This window comes from Lagopus muta, chromosome 6 (genome assembly GCF_023343835.1).
Source record: "Lagopus muta isolate bLagMut1 chromosome 6, bLagMut1 primary, whole genome shotgun sequence".
Classification (NCBI taxonomy): Eukaryota; Metazoa; Chordata; class Aves; order Galliformes; family Phasianidae; genus Lagopus; species Lagopus muta.
The window spans coordinates 55,637,796-55,648,676 of NC_064438.1; the positions used below are offsets into that span (position 1 = coordinate 55,637,796).

General features: G+C 51.9%; 1 protein-coding gene across 2 annotated transcripts; it reads left to right on the forward strand.

Moving 5' to 3' along the window:
- The first annotated feature begins 6,871 nt into the window (after positions 1–6,871).
- OTX2 (orthodenticle homeobox 2) lies at positions 6,872–9,524 on the forward strand. Of its 2 annotated transcripts, none has more exons than XM_048948575.1 (3): positions 6,872–6,992; positions 7,343–7,494; positions 8,624–9,524. In XM_048948575.1, exons 1-3 carry the CDS (start codon positions 6,872–6,874, stop codon positions 9,242–9,244), a joined length of 894 nt encoding a protein of 297 aa, XP_048804532.1. In that variant the 3' UTR covers positions 9,245–9,524. The 2 variants fall into 2 exon arrangements, with proteins under 2 accessions (XP_048804532.1, XP_048804533.1); XM_048948576.1 differs by having other exon boundaries at positions 6,872–6,968.
- Positions 9,525–10,881: the final 1,357 nt, after the last annotated feature.

Genomic DNA, 10,881 nt, shown 5'->3' on the forward strand with positions numbered 1-10,881 from the left:
GTCGCTCCCCGTTGAGCCCGAGTTTAGATACGGCTCTGTATACCTGCCCGGAGCTGCTATCCGAACGGAGCGCAGGAGGTCGGAAAGGAGTTTGGTCGCTTTGGTTGTTTTGTTTAGTTGTTTTTTGTTGGTTTTGTTGCTTTTTTTTTTTTTCCCCTAAAAAAATAATTAATTAAAAAAATAAAAATTAAACAAACAAACAAACACAAAAATAACACAGTTCCTACGGCTGCCTCTTGTTTGGTTGGTTGGTTTTTTGGGGGGTGACTTTTCCCGAGGCTGAAGGCGGAATGCGGCTGCAAAGTGTGTGTAGGATCGCTCCGGGATGAAGGTTTTCCCCCTTTTTTTTTTTTCCCCCCTCTCCGATCCGATCTTTGCGAGAGCCATTCCGACACATCGCTAAGCTAAAGGGAAATTCTCTTTGATAAAGCGGTGTTCCCAGCTTCTGGGTTTTAAAACCTAAATCTATATTCAAATCTGGCTGAAGGTGTGTTCTGGGATTTATGAAAGCCTCTTAAAGGGGTAAATTTACCAAACCGTGACAAAATCATCACAATCTTACTTTAGACATCTGAAGTGGATGGGAATTTTAAAGAGACCCCTCGTTGCTTTCGGTCGCACCGTCCATCCCCACCGTTCGCTCCATTGGCCGCGGGGACGATCCCAACTTTGGGGCCGGGCAGCGCTGTGCCCGAGGGCTGCCGCCCCACGGCGCTCGGATGGAGGCAGGGATGATGCTCCCATTTCCCATTTCCATTCCCAAGCACTGAATTTTCTTTCCTCTCCTCTGCGTTTCTTCCAACCCCCAAAAACCCCTTTCTTCCTATCCCTCCCCCCTTTCCTTCCCCCCCCCTCCCCTCCTCCTTTGCAGCCCGCAACACACCGCTTCTATATTTATTTATTTTAATTTTTTTTTCTTTTTTGTAAATCGATTTCGAAAATACCCTCCTGCTCAGGAAACACGGGAACGAATTATCTCTCTCATTCTTCCAAGGTGGATTAAGGTTATTAAATAATATGTGGGGGCGGGAGGGGATGGCGGGGAGGTGGAGGGGGAGTGAGGGGGGGGAGGAAGGGTTGCACGGGGATATTTAGTGCTGTGCTGTGCTCCGGGAGCGGCGGGGCCGTGCGGGGCGGTGAGGGGAGGATTTTCCCCAACGGAGCTTTGGGTGAATGTAAAGGGTGTGGGGAGGGAGGGGGGAGAGAGAAGTGGGGGGTGGATGGAAGTGGGGAGGGGGCTGAGAAGGTACCACCTCCCTAAAAAAAAGAAAAAGAAAATAAAGACTAAAATGTAGCCAAAAGAAAAGAGAGAACAATTAAAAAGTATCGCGGATTTGGGAAAATTAAGAGAAAACACACACACACACACAGACCAACTCCAGAGAGTGAAGAAGAGAGAGAGAGAGAGAGAGAGAAGAGAGGATTCGGGGCTCTCGGGGGAGGGGAACATGGCACCAACTTTCAGAGAAGTCCCTTTGGCAAAATGCGGCCAAAAAGTGGGAGCGGCTCCTTTGGGCAGCGGCCGCTTTGTGCAGCGGGGTTATTCGGGTTGTTGGGTTGTTTGGTTGTTTGTTTAATTTCCCCTCCTCTCTCCTCCCCTCTTTCCCTTCTCCCCCTCCTTCCTCCTCCTCTTCGGGAAGCCAAAAACAACAACAACAACAACAACGCTGCAACGACCCAACCCCGAGCATCCCAAATCTGCTCCCGTACCGCTCCGACTCGGGTCGGTTGTTTCTCTAAACCCAAAGACAACCACACTGGATTGCACACAACGGGGACAGCCACGGAAAGGCGAATTAATTGCCGTCCCTTCATTAACATAGGTCACCCCACGAAAACGACGGAGCCTCTGCGTTTTGGCACGAGAGAGGAAAGTGCGCGCAGAGCGGGGCTGAGCGCTCCGCTCCCTCCCCGAGCTCTGCCGCTCCGCACAGCTCCGCGATCTTTTTGCTCCCTCTGCCCGAGCTGGGAGCTGCGCAGAGCCCGGCCCTCCTCCCACCACCCGATCGCTGCGCTGAGTTTATTTCTTTTAAAATACTGACGCGTCCCGCTTTGAAAATGCGGCGCAGAGCGAATCTCGTTCTGCGGCTCCATCCAGAGCTACATCTCAGATGTATCCCGTGTATTCGTGTATTTTTACATGCGTATTTTTGCGCACTCATATTTATTTGATGTCTGTTTATATTTATATGCACGCATACATATGTTTATATTACACCTACACACATTCACACACACTGTCCTGTGACCCCCAGGACCGACCGGCTCCCCTTCTCCCATCCTCCCCCATCCCCTTTCAGCTCTGCTCAGGGGGTGCTGAGTCCCCCCCCATTTTGGGGTATCCCGGTGCTGGGACACCCCAATACCCCTCTCATTACCCTAAGAGGTAGGATCTCCCCTCAGCTTTGCTCTCCCCTAACCCTGCATTACTCAGCCAAAGGCTCTGCTTTACCACGAGTCCAACCCCCCCCAAAATGTTTACTTCCATATTTTAATATCTTTTGTTGTTTCTATTATCATCCCCCCTCTCCACCCCTCCCCATCATAAGCTTTCTACGGTCCCCTCTTTCCTTCCTACCCCGGGCAATGCACTCTCTGCTTAAAGTCCATCACATTCATTTGTACAATGACTTCACGCGTTGCGGTCCATAATGTGTATTTTTAAACCGAGCATCTCCTTTTAATGGACATTCTCATGTCATTTCGGCGGCTGTTATTTCTCTCCTGATTGTCCCCCCGGTCCAGCAGCGGCCCTGTTTTTTCCTCCCCCTGTTGTGTGTTTTTATTATTTTCCCCCTGGCTTAGATGTGTCAATCACTCTCTCCCTGCCATTGGTTGGAGAGTTTGCGTCAAAAAGTTGCCAGAGAGGCGCTTTCTCAGCAAAGCTCCCCGAGAGAGGTAGAGACCTCAGCTCCAACGCACCCTGCCACTATTATTAAAAATAAAATCACTCGACCAACTCCGGCACCGCCAGCTCTGTACGTACCGAGCGCAGCCCCCGAGCATCCCCGCATCCCTCTCCCGCACCGCCCCCCACTCCCCCCCCCCTTTCTTTTTATTCCCCCCTATTTCTTCTTTTTCAAACATTTTTTTTCCCCTCTCTCCTCTCCCCCTTTCTCCCCCCCACCCCACCCCTCCCCTCCACCTCAGTGGCGTGGGCATGTGCATGCGGCGCGCTCCCTAACCTCCCGCTTTGTGCTTTTTCTCTCTCAGCTCAACCCCAGCCCTGAATTTGGAGAGGACCCGACCGTCGGCTCAGCCCCCCGCGCCCCCCAGCCCTGCCCGCGGCCCCGCAGGTAAGTGAGGCACCGCGTTCGGGGCACCGCTCTTAAACACAACGACGATGGGAGAGGTGGAGGGTGGTGATCGTAAATTATTACGCTTATTTTATTATTACTTATTTTGGTTTTAAGTGCTTTTATGCCTGGAGCTGAGGGCACGAGAGCAGGGAGCGGGATACTGGGATGCGCCGGTGCCCCCCGCACTGCGCCGGGAATAACCCGCACTGCCATGGGGAGGCCGGACCGGGCCGGGCCGAGCGGAGTCAGGCTGCCCCGAAGGCTGAAACATTCCCCAAAGGGAACATTCCCCAAAGCGGAGGACGGGGACAGGCGATTCCCACGGCTCGCCCCTAAGCCCCTCCGCCGTGAGCTCGCTGCGCGTTTCTTCGCCTCGCATTATTCCCCCCCCTCCTGATCCTTTGGCCTTTCATTCTTCCCCGGCCCCGAGATGGACGTGGAAAATGAGAAAGAATCGGGGATATATCTATTTTTTTTCTTTTTTTTTCTTTTTTTTTTTTCTTTCTCTCTTTTTTTTTTTCCTTTTTTTTTTTTTTTTTTTTTTTTTTCCCCCTTTTTTGTTTTTCTTTGTTTTTTGTTTCCCGACTGGAAACTCCGCTCGTCGAGCTGCGGAGACTCCGCAAAGTAATTGCGCTGCGGTGCACTGAGCACCCGCGGAGCCGCGCTGGGAGCAGCTGGGGTTGGCATCCTCGGGGCTTTGGGGCTACAGAGCCCGATGCGGGCAAAACGGATGGAGTGAACCGCATCCCGACCTGGGGGGCTGCCGGGGCTGTTTTGGTGTCTCCCCCGCTTAATTTATTTTAATTATTATTATTATTATTTGGCCGCGGGAAAGCGCTTCCCAAAGGCTCCGTGACCCGAATGGTACCGCGCTGACAAGAGAAAAGTCGGGAAAGTCCTTGCGAAGGAGCATAAGTTGCATTAGGGAGGAACTCCTCTGTGGGGGCTGAGATCGGTTTGCGGTTCGGCTTGCTGTGAGAAGTTGGGATTTGTTATCCGTTCCGTTAGAAGAAAAAGGAAAGAGAGAGAGAAAGAGAGAGAGAGAGAAAAGAGAGAAAAGAGAGAAAGAAAAAGAGAAGGAGAGGAAGAAGGAAGGAGGGAAGGAGAAAGAAAGAGAGAGAGAGAAAGAGAGAAAGAAAAAGAGAGAAAGAGAGAAAGAGAGAAAGAAAGAGAGAAGAAGAGAGAAAGAAAGAGAGAAAGAGAGAAAGAGAGAAAGAAAGAGAGAAAGAAAGAGAGAAAGAAAGAGAGAAAGAAAGAAAGAAAGAAAGAAAGAAAGAAAGAAAGAAAGAAAGAAAGAAAGAAAGAAAGAAAGAGAGAAAGAGAGAAAGAGAGAAAGAGAGAAAGAGAGAAAGAGAGAAAGAGAGAAAGAGAGAAAGAAAGAAGAAAGAAAAGGGGGAAAAAAAGAGAAAAAGAGAAAATAAAGAAAATAAAAGGAAAGAAAAAGAAAGAAAAGAAAAAACAACTCAATTAACGATGCGTTTATAAAAATGCGATCGTGGAGGCAGAGATGGGGACGACGGCCCCGAGGTGAGGTCGCTCCCGACCGCCCCTTTCGTTCTCCGGAGCCTCAACGGAGCGCGGAAACAGCGCGGCAGAGCCGGGAGGGGACGCACAGCCGGTGCGGATACATTTATAGTTGGAGGATATCAACACCCCTCCGTTTCAGAAAAAAGAAAGAAAGAAAGAAAGAAAATAATAATAATAATCAAAGCCATGGAAGTAATGCGGGCAGGGTGCGAGCGGAGTTTTTCTTCGCCGACCCCAGCCTCGATTCCCCTTCGTCCCTCAGCACTGTGCCCCAATCACTGCAGCTTCCCCCCCGACCCCCGCGGTGCCCCGGGAGCAATGTGCGCTCACGGTCGCTCCGTTCATCCATCAGCGGGCCGGGGCCGGCGGCCCGTAATTAGGGGAGCGTGTGCAGCCCGGATTATCTCGTTAGTTTATCAAGAAAACATTTATTATAATTAATTCTCAGGACGGGGTAATTATTATTGAGCGAGGGCAGAGCAACTGGTAGGAGCGCGGGGGGGGAGGAGGGGGAAAGGTGACAGATTGCGGAGCGGAGCCGTTGCTCCGCGGGTTGAGGCGTTGCGCGGCCGCGGGGGCTCCGCGGGGCTCCCGAGTTCACGGGTATGGAACGCTTTTAATTTTCACGAATTAATTATTAATTACTATGATCCATCTTTTTATTTTTATTATTATTATTATTACTATTTTTAGGGGCCGTGCTTTCCGTTTGTTATCGTTGTTGCTCGTTGGCTCGTTCGCAAGCGTGCACCCACATTAATGTTGCTCTCTCTCTGCATAACGCACCCCCTTGGAGCGGCTTCCACCCCCTGCCCCCCCCTCGGGGAAGCTTCACCCTCCCCAGGGCAGTGCGGTGAAAGCAGGGCAGAGCCGCGCAGGGTGCGCGCACGCGGAGCCGCTCCGCGCATTTGGAAGCAGCTCCGCTGCACCGGGGGCATAGAGAGGGGTCGGGGGGTTGGGGGGGGTCTGGAGCAGAGCCTCAGAGGTATTCAATGGCCGAACCATTGAGCTTTAGGCTGTTTGTGGAAGAAAGTTGCGCTCCTGTTTATTTATTATTATTATTTTCCGACGGCGCAGGGAGAAGGGCGAGATTTGGCCGAAAAATGTATTAAAAAACAAGGGGGTAAAAAAGGCACTTTTTGTTTTCCCCCCAAGGGTTGGAGATTTAACACTTTCAGGAGCGCCGGGCACGGCCATTTCTCGGCGTTTGGTTCCCCCGTCCCCGCGCAACGCGCGGTGTTTGTTTTGCTCCTGCTCCGTCATCAAGAGTTTCTTGAAAGCCTAATAAATCTGTTACTCGCCTCCAAATCTAATTACCCGCAGTACTAATTAGGTGCAAATGGCCGGTGGAAATTACTACTGGTGGTAGAGCAGAAAAGTTTGTCTCTTCCTCGAGCGGGCATTTGAGCTCTGAAATGCAGCAACGTCGGGGGGAAGGGCGGAGGGGGGGGAGGTCTGAATGTACCCAAACCTGGGATAATTAAAGTCCTTGCAAGAGACTGGGGGAGAGATAGGTTTCTTGAATTGTTTCTTTGTTTCTCACCCTTGGGCTTTGTTATCTGCATTATTTATTTAGCCGAGGGGTTCTTTGTGTCTGCGAATGGCCCCAATCAAGTTTTGCTTGAGACAATTAGCTGGTGCCCGGCCGGGAATCCTATGCAAATGCCCCGGGCGGCCGTACAATTGCGGGCAGTTGAAGGCATGGGGGGGTTTTGTTCGGGCAGTAATTACTGGATGGGACGTACACCCCCCCCACCCCCACCCCCCCCCTCTCCTCCCCTCCCTGCCTTTTTTGGGAGGGATGCGTTGATCTGCTCAGTCTCTCCCAGCTCCCAAATCCGGCTGCGGTCCGGGTTAAGAGCAGCGGGGATAAAGGCAGGGGGGGCAGCGAGCTCCCTGACCCCCTCCTCTCGCTCCGCAGGCACCTGGCGGCCCCCCCCCTCCGCCCGACGGCACCCCCAGCACCGCCCGGGGCAGGCAGGGCGCTCGGGCGGACCCCCCTCGCCCGGATTTCGGCCAACTCTCCTCCCCGCTCCAACTTTAGCATGATGTCTTATCTTAAGCAACCACCTTACGCAGTCAATGGCCTGAGTCTCACCACCTCGGGCATGGATTTGTTGCATCCGTCCGTCGGTTATCCCGGTAAGGCACCTTTTTCTCCCTCTCGCCGGTCTCCCTTTTCCCCTCTGCCACGTGGATTTCCCAAGAGGAGAAGCCCCAAAGGCACACAGTGCCCTGAGATTGGAGTGGCCGGGGGTTTGCGGTTCTCCTTTTTCCCTTCCCTCTTCTCTTTTCCCGGGGGAAAAGTCAGCAAAAAGAGAACAGATGCTCCAACCCCAGCCGGGAGGGATGGGGAGGAAGAAGCAGCGCTGCAAAATAAGGCACCTGGGAACGGGCAGCGGATCCCCTAGGAGAGCCAGCGGGAACAGGATGCCCCTCTGGGGAGGGGTCCGGGGGGGTTCACAGGGCTCCGAGCACCGCCGAATGACAGCCAGGGCTTCTGGCTCCCTTCGCAGCCACCCCCCGAAAGCAGAGGCGGGAGCGCACCACCTTCACCCGGGCACAGCTGGACGTGCTGGAGGCCCTGTTCGCCAAGACCCGCTACCCCGACATCTTCATGAGGGAGGAGGTGGCCTTGAAAATCAACCTGCCCGAGTCCAGAGTGCAGGTAGGAACGGGGAAGAAAACGGGTAGGGAGCCCCGCTTGTATCCTCTGCCTCCAGCTTGCCAAACATCAAGAGGTGTTTTAGGGGATGACACCAAACCTAAAGGGTGATCGAATGGCTATGGGGTGAAGCGTGCTCAGGGAGGGGTGATGGTGCAGGGAGAGATGGAACGGCTGCTTGCCCCCAGCCTGGGCTGTAGGATGCTGCCCCTTTCTCCCAGAGCTTTGGGGCTTGGTGCAGCTCTTGAACACTCTTGAGCCCTCCGCTCCCCACCCTGGGCTCCTTAGGTCTCCACCAGTATCTGCACTCTCCAATGGACAAATCTCAGTCTCGCAGGTGCTCGAAGCCCCATGCAAAGTATCCCTGCTTCCCCAGGGACCCCTGCATCCTTGGATCCCCGAGGGTGGGGGCTTTCTCTGCCTTCAGAGAGGCTTTGATAGCAGAGAGGAGGCCTTGGGACCCCTCTGCTGGAACCAGGCTGCCCACCACTTGCTGCTGCGAGATGCCCACCAGCAGCCTGTGGGTTCCCAGTCCACGGAACATCCCGGAGTGCTGCTGGTAGGGCAGGAGCACGGTCATGAGATCCAGGACAACCCTTGCAGCCTCCAACCCTATCTGTCCTGCTCACCTCTCCACAGCCACATGGTGCTGTGTCCCCCCTTATGCCCAACCTTTTCCCCCATGGTACCCTTCTAGAAGAGGTGGAGATAGGTTTGGGCGCTGACCCTGGCTGGGATCTGAGAGGCTGTTTAGGAGGTAAATCTTTACCTGGCCCCCAAGCTCTGCCTCTATTTTCCTAATTGTTTCCACCCTTTCTGATGCTCTGTTGTTTCTAATTAAGGGCTTGACTTCAAGAGGCCTTAAAAAGTGATTCCTGGGGGTCCCTGGCTGGCAAACAGCAAATAGGGAGTGCTCCCCCCGCCCTTCTCCCCCAAAAGTGGCCTTATTAAGCCTTTTGATTTGCCCATTTCTACTTGTTATTATTGCTAATGATCTCGGTGAAGGGGAGCCTTTCCCTGCAGCAGCCTCCGCAGCTCCCACCGCTTGCTCTCAGCCCCTCGGGGTGCCTGTGTGTCCCTAATGCTAGGCTTGTCTCCATCCCTCCCTCCTTCCCTCTGTCCCGGTTCCCAGGTGTGGTTCAAAAACCGCCGGGCCAAGTGCCGGCAGCAACAGCAGCAGCAGCAGAATGGGGGCCAGAACAAGGTGAGGCCGGCCAAAAAGAAGAACTCGCCGGCCCGGGAAGTGAGCTCGGAGAGCGGGACCAGCGGGCAGTTCACACCCCCCTCCAGCACCTCGGTCCCCACCATTTCCAGCAGCAGTGCCCCCGTGTCCATCTGGAGCCCGGCGTCCATCTCCCCTCTCTCCGATCCCCTGTCCACCTCTTCCTCCTGCATGCAGAGGTCCTACCCCATGACCTACACCCAGGCATCGGGTTACAGCCAAGGATACGCCGGCTCGACCTCCTATTTCGGAGGGATGGACTGTGGATCTTATTTGACCCCCATGCACCACCAGCTCCCTGGACCGGGGGCCACCCTGAGTCCCATGGGTGCCAACGCGGTCACCAGCCACCTCAACCAGTCTCCAGCCTCCCTCTCCACCCAGGGCTATGGAGCCTCCAGTTTGGGCTTTAACTCGACCACCGATTGCTTGGATTATAAAGACCAAACCGCCTCCTGGAAGTTAAACTTCAATGCTGACTGCTTGGATTATAAAGACCAGACATCCTCATGGAAGTTCCAGGTTTTGTGAAGGCCCGCGGGAACCTTTGTGATAATAAGAGAAATCGTGACGAGAACAAAACACGCTGGGCCGAACGCTCCAGCTTTAGTCAGGTCTTGGTTAAATTAAAGAGAAAATAACTAAACGGACAAACGGACAAACAAACGAACATAAATCCGACGACGACGACAATGGCGACAAAAGAGGGACAGTGTTGGTGTGACCACGTTCAGACTCATCTCCTGCTCAGACGCTCTGGAAAAGGAACGACAAAGAGGAAAACGGAGGAGGAAGGCCTTAAACGGACAGATCATCTAGTGAGCAGAAAACAGACAGACCAATCCGTGTTCTTTATAGTTTTAGGCAATTGTTGGGTTTCTTTGTTTGGAAGAGGTGGGAGATCGTTCCACCTACGGGCCAGTTTTTAAACAACAACAACAACAAAAGTCTAGGTTTTTATTTCTTTTTGTGTGTGCGTGGAAAGATCCTTCACCCAGAGGTTTCCAACGTGTTAGCCAACCCTTGGTTAAAATATTCGGAATGGACAGCGTCTCTCTTTCTCTTTTTCTCCCCTTTTTTCTCCCTCCTTCCCTCCCTCTTTCTTTCTCTCTCGCGCTCATCCAACTGTTTGACGCCCAACTCAAGTGGGCACCGAGAGAACTTGGTTCAGGGCTGTGTGGGTTGTGTGACTGATTGTCCTAGCTGCACTACTTTATTTAAAGAAAAAAAAAAATAATGTTCATAAGGAGTCAATATGTAGTTTTTAAGAGACAATCAGTGTGTGTCTTATATAAATGGTACATCTGTGGTTTTTAATCTGTGCTAGACTTCAAAACTGTGATCTCCTGTATTGTATGCAACTACGAACTCCGCACCAGCGGGAGTTCCGCTGTGATTTAAATAGGTTATAATTATAAGTGAAATTCAGAGCAACTGAGTTACTTATTATCATCTTTCTAAAAAAAAAAAGAAAAAAGAATATATATTAAAAAAAAAAAAAAACCCACAAAAAAACACGATCACCTTTCACCAGAGGTGAACTGCACTGAAACTTTTTACAACAAACTGTCTCTGAATGAAAGAGAAAAGACCGAAAATAACCACCCAAGGACATTAAACTCCTCTGGAGTTCACTTACAGCCGGCCACGCTGGCAGTAGCCGTCAAATCAAACAGGACTTCGGGCAGTTGCTCTGACCTGGACGAATTTAAACTGAGAAATTCATTGTCGTTTATGCTTGCAGATGTTAACTGAAAAAAAAAAAAAAAAAAAAAAAAAAAAAAAAGATATATATGCATAAACCTTTTTTTTTTTTTTTTTTTTTTTTTTTTTCCTTTTCTTTTCTTGGATTTGGCAGATATGTATAATTATATTAAAATGGTTCTAGCACACTCCATGGTTGTTGTCCGTTTCGATCGCAGCCGGCAGCGGTTCCGCGGGCAGAGGGCTTCGTGATCTCGCGCCCCGGCTGGGGGCTTCTTTTTGGGCAGGGAAGGATGCAAAACGGAGTGATTGATTTCTTTTATTTTTATATATTTTTTATAATCCAACCAGGCGTTTCAAACCTGTTTCCCAAATCTCATCCTTCGGAGGAGGGATGGTGTTTCATTTAGGGAGAGTCCCGGACTTCCCTCGGTAAATCAAGAGGGAAAAGGGGGACGGGGAGC